Below are 15,526 nucleotides of genomic sequence, written 5' to 3'. Positions count from 1 at the left end.
AGCAGAAATACCAGGTTCAATAATCTCTCTTTTATATTATGTCATCAAAAAGATATGTAGGGTAAGAACTAGAAAGTAGGAAATGATCGAGGTAAGACAAGCCACACTCTGGCTCCGAATTCTTTTGAGATACCATTATTACCTTTAGTCACCATCTTTATCACCCCTCTGAACTGTACATAGCCACTCCCTCCTATGAGCTTCTGAAAAACTTGTCAGCTCTTGCTTTTTTTACATTTTATTTTATTTATTTATTTATTTCTGTTGTGTTGAGTCTTAGTTGCGGTACATGGGATCTTCATTGCAACACGCAGGATCTTTCGTTGCAGTACGTGGACTTCTCTCTAGTTGTGGTGCAAGGGCTCCAGAGCGCGTGGGCTCTGTAGTTTGTGGCACACAGGCTCTCTAGTTGATGGGTGGGCTCAGTAGTTGCAGCACACGAGTTTAGTTGCCCTGCAGCATGTGGGAACGTTCCATTTTTAAAACAAATTGTGACGGGCAATGAAAAGTGGATACTGTACAATAATGTGGGATGGAAGAGATCGTGGGGCAAGCGAAATGAACCACCAACAACCACATCAAAGGCTGGTCTTCATCCAAAGAAGGTGATGTTGTGAATACGGTGGGATTGGAAGGGAGTCCTCTATTATGAGCTCCTTCCGGAAAACCAAACAATTAATTCCAACAAGTACTGCTCCCAATTAGACCAACTGAAAGCAGCACTGGATGAAAAGCATCCAGAATTAGTCAACAGAAAACACATAATCTTCCATCAGGATAAAGCAAGACTGTATGTTTCTTTGATGACCAGGCAAAAACTGTTACAGCTTGGCTGGGAAGTTCAGATTCATCCGCCATATTCACCAGACATTATACCTTTGGATTTCCATTTATTTTGGTCTTTACACAATTCTTTTTTTAAAAATAAATTTATTATTTATTTATTTATTTTTGGCCACATTGGGTCTTCGTTGCTGCATGCAGGCTTTCTCTAGTTGTGGCGAGCAGGGGCTATTCTTCGTTGTGGTGTGTGGGCTTCTCATTGCGGTGGCTTCTCTTGTTGCAGAGCATGGGCTCTAGGTGCTCGGGCTTCAGTAGTTGCTGTGGCACGCAGGCTCAGTAGCTGTGGCTCACGGGCTACGTTGCTCTGCAGCATGTGGGATCTTCCCGGACCAGGGCTCGAACCCGTGTCCCCTGCATTGGCAGGCGGATTCTTAACCACTGCCCCACCAGGGAAGCCCCCAAATTCTCTTAATGGAAAATTCCCTGGAAGACTGTAAAAGGCACCTGGAACAGTTCTTTGCTCAAAAAAGATAAAAAGTTTTGGGAAGATAGAATTATGAAGTTGCCTGAAAAATGACAGAAGGTAGTAGAACAAAACAGTGAATACATTGTTCAATAAAGTTCTTGGTGAAAATGAAAAATGTGTCTTTTATTTTTACTTAAAAACCGAAGGAACTTTTCCCCAATATTTTTAGGAATTCCCTGGCAGTCCAGTGGTTAGGACTCGGTGCTTTCACTGCCTTGGCCGGGATTCAGTTCCTGGTCAGGGAACTAAGATCCCACAAGCCATGCAGTGCAGCCAAAAAAAAAAAAGCAAGAAAGAAATCTATTTTCTTCATAAAACAATTACTAAAATATTAATCACATTGATATGCATTGCACATCAATTCTGCTTTAGAAGTAGAAAACCTACTACAAAAAAGTTTTTAATTAATTTCTTATTCCATGTTCATTGTAGAAAAACTAGACTATACAGATAGGAAAACTGAAGATATAATCTTATGGCCCAGAAAAAAACACTATATTTTAAATTATATCCTTTAGCTTTTTCTATACATCTGTATATAGATATATAAAACTGTATGCTTTGATAAATAGGTATTTTAAATGGGATAACAGCATATATGCTGTTTTGTAGCATTTTCCCACTTAACACACAGTACAAATCATTTGTAGACCATTAAACTTTATTTTTACAACTTAAATTTTTTTACTACATAGTTTCCAAAATATGGGTTTACCATATTTACTTAATCTCTTATTGTTCTTAAATTCTTTTAAGTAACTGCAAAAAAAAAGAAGAGAAAGGTTGCTGAATGCTCCCTCATATTTCTCATAAATGGCAGTGCTTTTGGACTAGTTTAAAAAGATTTCTGTACCTGTGAAATGTTTCTATCTTTATAGCTACAGCTTTGACTATATGTATAATTACTTAAAATAAATTCATCCAGAGGGATTTCTGGGTCAAAGAATAAATGCTTCTACAGCTTCTGATGGATATTGCCAAACTGCCCTCAAAAAAGTTGTTAAAATTTACATTTTCTCCAGCAGTGTATACTTCTCAATATCTCTACCTGTACTGGGATTACCATTTTTAAAAAATCTTTGCTTGCACAGCATTTTGAAATGTCTTCAGAACCTCCCCCAAACTCCCTCCTTTTGTTCTTCTAGTCTCCTGCTGCCCGATCTTCATCTAAACCTCTCTCCACTGTCCTTTCCAGATCTATTTTTGTTTGTGCTTTTCCACTGCTCAAGTCTTACAATGGCTTTGCTATAACACTGAAAGTTGCCTAGCTAGTATTTTATCCCCTTAGCCTCTTAGAGCCAAAGTATCAACCAACAAATCTGATAAACTAATCCATGCTAATGTTAAGGGGCTCATTTCCAGCCACATGTGTGAAATATAACTCGAGCAGTTTAACAAAAATATATTATCTACATCAGCAATGCATTTATTTAACTTACAGGGCAGTGGTTCTCAATTTTGCTGCACATTGAAATCACCTTGGGAACTGTTAAAAACGCTGCTGCCTGGGACTCATCTCCCAAAGATTCTGAATAAATTTGGTATACTGTGTGACTTGGGCTTTAGAATTTTTGAAGCCTCCCTAGGTGACTCTAATGTAGCATCTGTGTTTGAGATGACTTAAGAAAGATCCTAAGTAGTTTCTTCTTACGTAATACTGGAGGATGCCAAGGAAGAAAAAGTACAATCTCAATAATCTGACTCATCTGCAGAAGATAAAGGAGATTAGAAGGGGCAGCTAGGGGTGAATCATTTGCCAATGACAACAGGATAAGAGTAGCATTCACTTTCTTGGCCGCGTGGCATCTTAGTTCCCAGACCAGGGACTGAACCCGCACCCCCTGCAGTGGAAGGGCAGAGTCTTAACCACTGGACCACCAGGGAAGTCCTGAGCAGTCACATTTCTTGATGCTAGGCAGGTGCCTGCTGTGTTAGGAAGTAGGCCAAGACTTATCTTTGAAGTATTGATAGCCTTTGTAGTTAAGCTAATCAACTCAAACTAAAATGATTTGGGTAACAAATGTTATGCCATGCAATTTAGTGACAGCATTCCAGGTTTCATTCCAGGAGGTCAAACTACTTCCAGTTTGCATTTGCTTTATTGTTTCAACAAAGTTGGGCGGTACCACAGATTTTCCCCACAACCCGTAGTGGCCCTTTGGGACAACTCTTAGAAGAATAACTACAACCAGTTCTAGCCATTTAACTACATTATAGTACTCTTACAAAGTAGCTATTAGCCCTATTTTACAAGGAAAGCTGAGGATCAGAGAAAGTTAGTAAATGGGCTGGCCTCAGAGCCAGCAAGTGGCCTGGCTGAGGTGGGATTCAGGGAAGCAGGACTCTTAACTTTAACAGTCATATTCTCTTTACTACCAAGTGTCAAGCCATGTTTCCTTTTCCCCAGGACAATTTGAAGTGACATTGGTAAATTGCTTTCCTGGGTAGAATATGCTTCCTTGTCGTCTGAATGATCTTTCTGATATTTTACAATTCAGAAGACAAGTGATGAGAGCCACTTCTGTGCTAACCCACCTCCGGCCACAGTGTCAAGTAAGGACACTCTGTTACCTTATCTATCTCTGTGACCTGGCATTACAAACATTATCATTCCCAAACACCAGCTGAGAGCATACTCTGCAGAGGACTGTAAGATCCAAAGGCCTTAATGGGTTGGCTGCTTCGTTGGGGAAGAAAAGCTTTTTTCCAAACCTGGCTTTTCCCAAATTACTTATGATAGGGAAGATTTCCTTGGTGACCAGAAAAGGAAGAATAATTTCTGTGGCCACCATAGTAGTTTGACTCTTTTTTTTGTTTTCTGTTTTTCTTATTATTATTAGTCATTATTCTTTTTATTGTAGAGGGTCATTTAAGCCACCCAGGTAAATACCATTGTACCCGAGAATCTTTAAAGGGTTTTACTCCCCAGCTACATAATTTCTGGAGGAAGAGAGTGATTGTAGGGCTTCCTGTACAAAAATTGCCTTTCTTGGAGCCAATGCTAGAGAAGGGAATGGTAATTCTTTCACCACGTCAACACTGTAGTAAGCAGGAGGGAAGGAAGAGGCTTTATAGCCTCAATGGATCATACCTAAGAGACAATAGGGGACTTAAGGGTGGAGAACGATGCTGGATTCAAGAAAAGCAAAGTCCTAGGAATGTGCTACAATACCCTAGTTAAGGGACTTCTTTTTTTTTGCGGTACACGGCCCTCTCACTGTTGTGGCCTCTCCCGTTGCGGAGCACAGGCTCCACGCACAGGCCTACAATACCCTAGTTAAGGGACTTCTTTTTTTTTGCGGTACACGGGCCTCTCACTGTTGTGGCCTCTCCCGTTGCGGAGCACAGGCTCCGGACGCACAGGCTCAGCGGCCATGGCTCACGGGCCCAGCTGCTCCGCGGCACGTGGGATCTTCCCGGACCGGGGCACGAACCCACATCCCCTGCATCATCAGGCGGACTCTCAACCACTGCGCCACCAGGGAAGCCCAAGGGACTTTTTGATAGGACAAAACTTCAGAGACTATGTAATCCTACACACAATTAGAACGGACAGGGAAAAGGAACATCGACCCTCTAGGAAAATCATGGTGTTTTTTTTTTTTTTTTTCCTCTCTAGTTGTCATTCCTGAAAGGAGTTTACCAAAATAGCCCGAGATTAAAGCTCAAGGTTGGGGGAAGGGAGGAGACTGGGTTTTGGAGAAGGGTTAGGAGTTTAGATAGAGCAGGATGCTTAGAAATACTGTTCAGTCATAGGGCTCAGCCTTGACGACAGATTGTAGCTTAGATTTTAGATTGTCTGGCACTGAAAATAATGCCTCTTACATAGAATAAACCAGAAAGTTACATTTTCCTGTCTACGGGGTTAAAGAAATACACACCCGTGACACAGTAGAGAGAACTGTCACCCTGCCAGGGTAAGCCAGGCTATCCTGGCTCAGGCAAAGTTTATCTCCGCGACAGTTAAAGACAAACTAAATTCTGCAGGGCAGGCCAGAAAGAAATGCATCATGCAAACACCGGCTGCCACTGCCTCTCCAGCCAGCCAGGTCTCCTGGCCTCTTTTCTTGGGCTGAGCTGATGAGTGCCACGCATGAAATGCGAGATCTGTGCTGTTCCCCAAGTACTTGGAGGAGCCCAGCCTGCTGCCCCCGGGTATGGGGGGCGGGGGGCTCCACTGTCGGGAACATTGGGAGGTCACCCGCGCCCGAGTCTGCTTTTAAGGTGGCTGCACTCCCAGGAACCAGAACCCGTTTTTCCCAGAGCCTTCCTAAAACATTTAACTCACTCTCTGCCGCCCTCTATAGGAGAACAAAAATGGAGGAGGGGTGGTTTATAAAAGGCTGGAAGATCCGTTTCTGGCGCTGCAAACCAAGAAAGAGGGGCACATTTAGGAAAGACGAAGGATTAAACTGTCGTCAAAATCTATTCCAGAACTTCACCTTCTCCATTACCAACACAGACTAAGAGACACACATAGACCTAACCCTCTGCTAGCAAAGAGGCGAATGCGACACCCTGAAAATGTCAGCCTGAACCACCTTAAAAAGCGATCGCATCATTGCGTTAGAAAAATTTGTTTTCTCGTGGGACAAGATCCGGAAATTCTGTTTCCCCCTTTAAACACTGCTTAAGAGAAGGGAGAGAGAATCAGAGCTGGGCTACGTCTCACCACTTGCTGTGCGCTCCGGAAAGTGGCGTCCAGCAGCATCAGCTTCCAGGGGTCGGACACGGAGCTTGGCAGGGGGATGTAGATGTAATAGGCGGCCAGCGCCACCAGGGTGGTAAGCAGGACACACGACGACCTCATCCTCCCCCGATCGGCTGGCCTGCCGGGTTGACGAGGAGGAAAGGGCAATGCCACCAAAGACCTCAAGCAAGTTTCTGCAAGGGCCAGCAGCTCATTCACCGGTTTCTTACATGTCCAGGAGCCAATCAGAGGCGGCGTCAGGAGGAAGTCGGAGCGCTGACGTGCCCCCTCCACTGTGTCCTTGCAAAGTGCTGCAGACACTTCAGGTTTGAGAAAGCTCTGGGGCTGTGCTGGGCGCAGAACAGCGCACTCCGGAGGACACAGGTGTGTATTGCACCCTTGTGACCAAGGGCTCCCTCCTGAAGGTTCCCAAACGGAAACACGCCCGGAATAGTTTCGGTGTGATGAGTTTCTGTCTGTCCAAACTACGTGGGCCAGTCTGACTCAAAATGGAGTCCGATGTGAGAACGATAATAAAATGATAATGATAAAAATCCACTGTCTTCAGCCAGATTTGCAATGGAATGTAAATTCTAGCTGTTATGTGGTGAGAGAAGGTAACAAATTCTTATAGCTCAAGCAATGCTAAGCCAGTAGTACACCTAGCACCCAAATCTTGGTTTCCAGATCTCATTCTCCAATAAAAGGAACCATGACTCTTTGCCATGGCACCGTGGAGAAAAGCCTGATTATAGGGCAGGATGAACCTGTTGTTCTGTAAGATAAGGAAGTGCTATAAAATGATGAGAACTGGTCAAAAGGACACAGGTGGCAGCTTGAAGGGTCTCCCATGGCTAAAGCTGGGATAATTTTAGCATCAAAATAAATAATAATGGATTACAAACCATTGAATAAAATAAATATCTAGGAGTCTATACTAATATAAATAAATAGGGAAACACCACGTGAAAAAAATTCTTTCAAGTGGGTCGGTGGTAGCAGAAAAAGCATTTGAATCCAGATTTCCTATTAAAGATGGGGGTAGGGGATATAGAATGAGAGAGATAAAGAGAGAGAGAGAGAGAGAGAGAGAGAGAGAGAGAGAGGGAAACTTCACCAGCAGAATTACAACCAGAGATCCAGAAGAAAAAAATTGGAAGAACTGTTTTAAGGAGGTGGTTAGAGAATAACTCCAAACTTATTGATCGAGGCCTTAAAACACCTGGTACATATACTTTTGCAACTTACTATAGTAATTTAAATTTAACCTAATCCAAAGTAATGAAATAATCATAAATTTGGGACTGAAAATGAGATTCTTGGGGGAAAGTTGGCTTCCTATTCAAAGTTTGGAATAAAACATTTATATGAAGGGTACACTTCAATGATGCTTCAAGCATTCAAGTTTGAGATCATTTTATCTTTCTTTGCAGTTACTAGTTAAGCTTATAAGTCTAAACAGAAAGAGATATATAAGTTTGTGAGTGAATGTATGTGCATAAAGTTAGAAGCTAATCTCTACGGGTGATTACAAACAATCCCAGAGCTACCAACCGAATTGACAACTGGATTGATTCACGTAATTTTCTTTCAGGTAATCTGTAAAATAATTCAAAGTTTTACCTTGTAGACTTTAATATTTTCTTCCTGGATTTTGATTATATTCATAAAATCATAGATCTTAGAGCTGATGACAAGACAAACAAACAACAACAACCCCACACCTGACCCATCCTACCATCTTCAGGCAGTAGTTACAAGCTTGGTTTATAGGTGAGTCTTTTGAGGCCCAGAGCATCTTGTTCATAGTCTTCTAGTTTGTAAGTGATAGAACCAATATTCATTTCTCCTGCCTCTCAGTGCTCTGTAGCTTCCCTTCAGCAGTGCATTAAGAGATAGAAACAAAGAAAAAACAAAGAAACCACTATGATTCTCAGTGCTTCTTCTGTAGATCTGAGAGTCTTTATAAAATGAAACCAACCTGAGATAAATTTAAACAGCTTCATCACTTGTTTCTAATACTTCATTCATTCCACAAATATACCTGGTCCACACTAGGAAATAAAGGAGTGGGGGCAAGGCAGTAAGGTCTCTGCTCTTTTTTTTTTTTTTTTTTTTTTTTTTTTTTTTTTTTCCTTGCGTTATGCGGGCCTCTCACTGTTGTGGCCTCTCCCATTTGCGGAGCACAGGCTCCGAACGCGCAGGCTCAGTGGCCATGGCTCACGGGCCCAGCCGCTCCGCGGCATGTGGGATCTTCCCGAAACGGGGCACGAACCCGCGTCTCCTGCATCGGCAGGCGGACTCTCAAGCACTGCGCCACCAGGGAAGCCCAGGTCTCTGCTCTTTTTGATTTTGCGTGCTTGGTAGTGATGATAGTTGTGGGGTGAGAGTAAGGAAAGTAGAGAAAGGAGAGCCAAACAATAGATAAATGATAACAATTAACAGGCATGGAACACTAACCACAAGCCAGGTTCCGTGGTTAACACTTTGAATGCATTAACTCACTTAGTCTTCACAACAATTCCTATGAAGTATGTGCTCTTCTTATTCTGAAGACAGAGGCACTGAAAGATGAAGTGCTTGCCCCAAGTCACCTAGGTAGTGGGAAGTATAGCTGGGATTTGAGCCCATGAAGTCTGGCCCTTGTGCTCATGTACTTTACTGCTCAACTCTGCTGCCAAGTGGTTAGGATTGGGAAGAAAATACAACAGGTTAGTGTGATACCTTGTGGCTGGTTGCTGCTTTAAACTGGGTGATGAAGGGGACTTCTTTAAGGAGATGCCATTTGAGCTGACAGCTGAATGACTAAGGAGACAGCCATGCAGAAATCTAGAGGGTGGGGAAGAAGTGCAGAGGCCCTGAGGTGTTACGAGGTCAGGGAACAGAGAGAGTGCTGGAGAGGTAGGGGTCATGTGCAAGGGGCGGTAGAGCAGGCACAGTCAGAGAGGTAGCACCGATGCAGAAGGGTGGAGCGTCTAGGACTGTGTGGGTCATTTTAAGGAGGTGGCATGGGAAGCCACTGAAGACTTTGCAGCAGGAGAGCAAGAGAATTTGATCTGTATTTGAAAAGAAGCACTCCAGCTGCAGTGTAGAGAACAGGAGGCTTTTTCAGTCATCCAGATCAGAGATGATGGTGGCCTGGATGGGCAGTGTTAACGGTGGGACAGAGAGAAGGGGTAGATTTAGAATACATTTTAGAGATAGGGGAGACAGGACATACTCACAGATTGTGAAGGGTGATAAAAGGGGAATAGTCAATAAAATGCTCTGCTTCTAAGGAAATAATGTGTGATTTGATGTTTAGGCAATTGACGTTTCTATTTATATAGAATATCTTCGTTTTTATTAAGCTCTCCTAATAATATGACCTAGTAATATCATTGCTTAACAGAATTTTTGCTTTTATTACTTGAAATAATTTACCCAAAATGCCATATACTACACCATGTGAAGTGGGCCTCTTCATCTAAGGACAAACAGAACTTTAGTTCAGCAAACACTTACTGAGTCCTGCTGTCTACAAAGCACTGTGGTAGGTGCTGTCGTGATAAAAATGGTCCCTTTCCCACAAAACAATGTCCACTCTAGTCAGAGAGAAAGTCAGATAAACTTTTTATTATTTGAAATATACAAATTCCAGAGCTATAGAGAGGAGGAAATCATGAGTAGATCTGTTCTAGAAGAGTGGGGAGTAAGAAGACCTACAAGAAAGGTGATGACTGAGCAGATCGGGCAGGTTGGCCAGGAGTGTGCAGGTGGATATTAGGTAAGATCATCCCAAGCAGAGAGGAGAGCACACACAGAAGTCCTGAAATGTGGAATGAGCTGCAAGCAGTTCAGGTACTTCTCGTGCATCAAATGCAGGGAGGTGGAGAGATTAACCTGAAGAGTTAGGCAGAGGTCACGCGATGCAGGGCCTGGTGGGTTGTGCCAAGGAGCCTGAACATTACCCCCTAGGCAGTGGGGAGGCACTGGATGGTTTATGTTACATAAATCTAGTGACAGTGGAGAGGGTGTGCGGTCGGGAGGAGAGCACGGGAAGCTGCTGGCAGTGTGTTGCTTCCAAGGTGTCCGAGAAAGATGATGCTATTGTAGTTCAGACTTGTATGAAGCGTTGGTCATGGGGTTGAAGAGTCCAAACAGATCTAACAGGTAGAATCAAAAGGACTTGGAGAGGGAGGGAAAAGGTGATTTCCCAGATTTCTTGTTGAAGCAACTGGATACAGAATGTTGGAAGAGTAAAGACTTGAGGGAAAATGACAAATGCACTGGGGAGTATTTGGGTTTAAGGTTTCCATGGAACATCCAAGAAGAGCTATTGAGTAGACTCCTAGACAAACTAGTCAGGAGCTCATGGGAGAGGTCCAAGCTAGAGATGTAAGTGTGGGAGTCTTCATCCTATAACTGAAGCCCTGACAGTGGAAAAGAGAGAAGCTAAGAGCTTGGGAAGTGCGATGAAGAAAGCCAGGCCTGAAGGCCTTGACATTTACTGATTAGGAGAAGGAAGAGGACAAGTTGACAACAGAGGCCAAGAAGAAGTGGTCAGAAAGGGGGCTGTCTGATCTAGACAACTGAGTAATGATGGATAGTGAAAGTGAGAGAAACTCATTCATAAGTTAAATTTCTGGAGTTTCCTAACTGGATTCTTGAAAGGGGAGAGAGAGGATGGAGTCAATAATGACTTCAAATTTTCTGGTTTGAGTAATGTCATCAACTGACATAAGAAATATTGAATGCAAAGCAGGTTTGAGGGTAAGATGATGAGTTCAGTGCTGTGATGTACTAAGAATTATATTCAGCAACATCCTTATCAATATGATCTAAATTCAGTGTTAAATATTTGATTAAGGTCAAAGCCACTACATGATATGTTGAAGAAAATTCGTTTGTGAATTACTGTACTTGTAATGTATGTGCCTAATTTTCATAATCCCTCTACTGATTATGGTTTGAAGCTCATCCTTGATCTTGCCAATTGTGACATTATACTCACTTAAGACAGAAAACCTTGACTTGTGTTCAAAGAACAAAAGGAAGTTTTTCTTTTTTCTTGCAACCATCCTATTATGGTATCATTCAAAGATCTATGACTTCACACACAAAAAAAAGTCCTGCATGGACCAGCCTATGGCAACTTCACAAAAACAGCCGTGATGCTCCTTGATCGGGAGCATCATATTGCCTCCTCTTCCCATCATAAACACACAACTCAGCGACCACAGCGACGTCCAATCTCCCAGAGTCCTGGATCTTGCCCTCAGTAATGTATTAGCTTCCTATTGCTGTTGTAATAAAGTAGCACAAACTGAGTAGCTTAAAACAACAGAAAGTTATAGTCACACAGTTATGGAGTCTAGAAGCCTGAAATCAAGCTGTCAGACATCCATGGTCTCTCTGAAGGCTCTAGGAGACAATACTTCCTTGCCTCGCTCATGCTACCTTCTGTGGTTGCTGGCAATCCTCAACGTTCCTTGGATTGTAGATGCATCCAATCTCTGCCTCTTGTCTTCACATGACTGTCCCCCTGCGTACAGGTCTTTGTGTCTCATCTTCTTATAAGGACATCGGTCATATTGGATTAAGGGTCCTTTCTATCTCAGTGTGACCTCATCTTAACTAATTACATCTGCAACAACCTTAATTCTAAATGAGGTCATATGCTGAGGTACTGGGAAGGAAGAGAATTTGGGAAGGGTGTGTGGCACTATTCAATCCAGTATGGTACCCAAGAGTCAGATGAGTAATGGAAGCACATTAGCTGGGCATCCTGCCCCTTCCCCCACAGTGGCTGTGCACGTGGCTCCCAGGCCTCCTGAGATAGTTTGGGCAGTTCCTATACAGGTGATGTTCCCCTTGCTCATCTTCTGAAGCTCAGTCTTTTGTCTTTGGATCGACAAAGACAAAAAAGCTGTCCTGTTCAGATTTCAGGCTGATAGAAGAAGAGTATATGTGGGGAGGATCATGGTCAGTGGTGATGGCTGTTTGCAGAAACATGGCCATGGCACTGCTCAAAGAATCTACAGCGTGCATGCGCATTCACACGCACATATACACACACACACACACACATCTTCTAAAATAAGATAGAGGGCTTCCCTGGTGGCGCAGTGGCTGAGAGTCCGCCTGCCAATACAGGGGACACGGGTTCGTGCCCTGGTCTGGGAAGATCCCACATGCCACAGAGCGGCTGGGCCTGTGAGCCATGGCCACTGAGCCTGCACGTCCGGAGCCTGTGCCCCGCAACGGGAGAGGCCGCAACAGTGAGAGGCCCGCGTACCAAAAAAAAAAAAAAAAAAAAAATTTTTAAATTAAAAAAATAATAATAAAATAAAATAAGATAGAAATTTAAAAATCAAAAGGTAAATAAGGTCAGTAGAAAACATGACACCATTCTTTTAAACCAGCATCTGGTCAGCATTAGCTCAGGTACTCCCAAAGGAGAAAGGTACTCAGCAATAAGATACAAGGTGGGATCTTTGACCAAAGGTATTTCTCATTTAAAGTCAGGCACATTCCATTATCTAAAAACTTCTGTGCTCTCCAAGGAACTGATTGTTATTAAGGTGTCCTTGGTGGATCTATCCACCGGAAAAGGTGTGACCCAGGTAGATGCCTGGGCATGGTTTTTGGTCCTGGGGTGCATCTGATGGAAAGTGATGAGTTGGAAATCAGGGTTCCAGTCAGTCACCTGTGAATTTGAATATAATCTTCAAATAAATTCCAAAGTTCTTCCCAAGCCTACCAACCTTGGCTGGTCCACTTCTGCCTACTCTGTAACTCACCTAGTGCCCTCCTCACCTGTCCCCTATGCTGCAGCCACACTGGCTTCTTCTCAGTAAGTCACTTCTATGAAGGCTCTTCTGCCTCTGGGTCTTTATTTGTGTCATTCTGTGCCATTTCCTCTACCTGGCACTCTCTGCCCTCTACTTTTCATCCTAGTTGGCCCATTCTTATTATTTAGGTATCTGTTTAAATGTCACTTCCTCGGAGTGACAATATCTTACAATGTTAAGCATGTAATACATTTGGACCTTGAAGCTTGTCATAGAAGAAACTTCTATAACTGCTACCTGATCAGTTAGCAGTTAAGACTCTTACCTTTCTCACAAAGCCAACTTAAAGGACCTGCCTCTGGGTAAAGGGGATGCGTTAGACAGAAAGTTATGTTATTGGATATATGTATCCTGAAGAAACCTGTTTTAAAGTAATTTTCAATATTTCTGAAATACTAACATGATTTTCTTATTTCAGAATCTTGTTTCGGAAAGATTATTGAATATTTGCCTGCTTAAAAGCTAGTCTTTTAGTAGGGTTCTGGTTAAGTATCTTTTCTCAATTTTCCATTTTTTTTTTCAGATTTTCAGATTGACCCGAATGACTGTGGGTAACACATTTAAGGCTTATATTCTTTTAAACCCTGAGAAAATGATTTCATAGTTCTTGATATAAAGTAGCTCCTTGCATTTTATGTGTGCATTCAAGAACCAGACATCTTTTCATGGTCTATGCATGAAACTATGTAGAAAGGAATTGATAATATTTAAACTTATATAATATCACAATATGTTACAATTCCCTTATTATCTTTGGACATAGATGTCATTTATTTTCAAAATCTGTAGACATTTACCGGTGACCTACTAAGTATTGAACACTGTTTCATTCTTGGGAATGGGATAATATCCATGCAGGGAACGAGTTCTCAGTCTAGTAGGAAAGAAAATAAATAAACAGAAGAAAACTTGCTAAGTGCTATAGGAGAGGTGTAGAAAGAACATCTGAGTAGAAGTACACAGACAAGGGCAGAAAGGCATATGCAAGCATATTGTGTAATCAAAGGTTTGGGTGCAAGAGCATGACACTTTCAAGGAGCAACTTCTGTTGATTTTATGAATCATATAAACAAGTCTGTTTTTAACTGAACTACTGGTGGGACCCGAGTTAGTGATTTATAATCATAAGTCATTTCAGTGATTTAATTGCATTTATGTAAATCAACGATAGCATAATCAGTGTATACTTCTCAGGAATAAATGACTTATATTGATAAAAATATGCTTTGTAATAACTAGCTATTAAAAATGTCTGGTGAAGTAGTCAAGATGACATTTTAATTTTAGCAACTAGATATGTTAAAAGTAAATCAAGTGAGTTATGTATACAGTTAGGTTTCTCTACTGCCTCATGGTTTTTAAATACTCATCTTGGAAAAATAAACTATTGGTTAGATCTATTGGGCATTTACTTTTGTTAGTTCTGTAGCATATTCCCAGAAAGTTATTCTTTTTAAAAATTTGAATGCAAAATTAAAGTTATTACCTCCTCCGGTGCCTGCTCTGAGCCCTATATCCAGGTCTCTTCTCAATTCTAGGCACACAGTTGAAGTTCAATAAATGTTATAGCTGGTAAAGTCTAATATTTAGATCTGAAAGCCTGACTGTGAAAAAGAGATCATTAATAGGTAAGAACTTACATATGCCATCTTATCAATTGTTTCCTGGATGTTTTACAGTTGCCTTGTTCCTTTCTTCCGCTCTTGCTGCCTTCCTTTGTGAATTAATGATTTTCTGTATTGGTATGCTTTTATTCTCTTTTCCTTATCTTTTGTGAATCCACTTTAGGTTTTTGCTGCATGGTTACCATTAGGCTTACATAAAATATAAACATAACAGTCTATTTTATGCAGGTAACAACTTAACTTTGATTGCATACAAAAACTCTACCCTTTACTCCTCCCCTCTTATGTTTGTTTGTTTGTTTTTGCTGTACGCGGGCCTCTCACTGTTGTGGCCTCTCCCATTATGGAGCACAGGCTCTGGACACGCAGGCCCAGTGGCCATGGCTCACGGGCCCAGCCGTTCTGCAGCACGTGGGATCTTCCCAGACCAGGGCACGAACCCGTGTCCCCTGCATCGGCAGGCAGACTCTCAACCACTGCACCACAAGGGAAGCTCCCCTTTTATGTTTTTGATGTTACAATTTACCTTTTTTTAATATTGTGTATTTATTAACAAATTATTGTAGCTATAGTTATTTTTAATACTCTTCTAACCTCTATACTAGAGTTAAGTGTTTAACACTCCACCATATTACAGTATTAGAGTTTTCTGAATTTGACTACATACTTAAATTTAGCAGTGTGTTGTATATCTTCATATGTTTTCATGTTACTAATTATTATCCTTTCATTTCAGCATGAAGACCTTCTTTCAGCATTTCTTGTAAGGAAGGTCTAGTAGTGATGAATTCCCTCAGCTTTTGTTTGTCTAGGAAAATATTCATCTCTCCTTCATTTCTGAAGGACAGCTTTGCCAGGTAAAGTACTCTTGGTTGGCAGTTTTCCTTCTGCACTTTTTTTTTTTTTTTTTTTTGGCGGTACGCGGGCCTCTCACTGTTGTGGCCTCTCCCATTGCGGAGCACAGGCTCCACATGCGCTGGCCCAGTGGCCATGGCTCACGGGCCCAGCTGCTCCGCGGCATGTGGGATCTTCCCGGACTGGGGCACAAGCCCGTGTCCCCTGCATCAGC

General features: G+C 42.1%; 1 protein-coding gene across 2 annotated transcripts in view; it reads right to left on the bottom strand.

Moving 5' to 3' along the window:
* NCEH1 (neutral cholesterol ester hydrolase 1) overlaps positions 1-6,234 on the bottom strand; it is a 61,452-nt gene extending 55,218 nt beyond the window's left edge. The window contains exon 1 of one of the 2 annotated variants that reach the window (XM_007464708.1): positions 5,982-6,234. In XM_007464708.1, coding sequence (XP_007464770.1) covers positions 5,982-6,119 — 138 coding nt within the window. In that variant the 5' untranslated portion in view covers positions 6,120-6,234. The remainder of the gene's footprint in view (positions 1-5,981) is intronic. The other variant, XM_007464709.1, reaches the window with a different exon arrangement.
* Between the last annotated feature and the right edge of the window lie 9,292 nt (positions 6,235-15,526).

This window comes from Lipotes vexillifer, unplaced genomic scaffold (genome assembly GCF_000442215.2).
Source record: "Lipotes vexillifer unplaced genomic scaffold, Lipotes_vexillifer_v1.1 scaffold37, whole genome shotgun sequence".
NCBI classification, from domain to species: Eukaryota; Metazoa; Chordata; class Mammalia; order Artiodactyla; family Lipotidae; genus Lipotes; species Lipotes vexillifer.
This window is presented reverse-complemented; position numbering and strand designations above follow the sequence as displayed.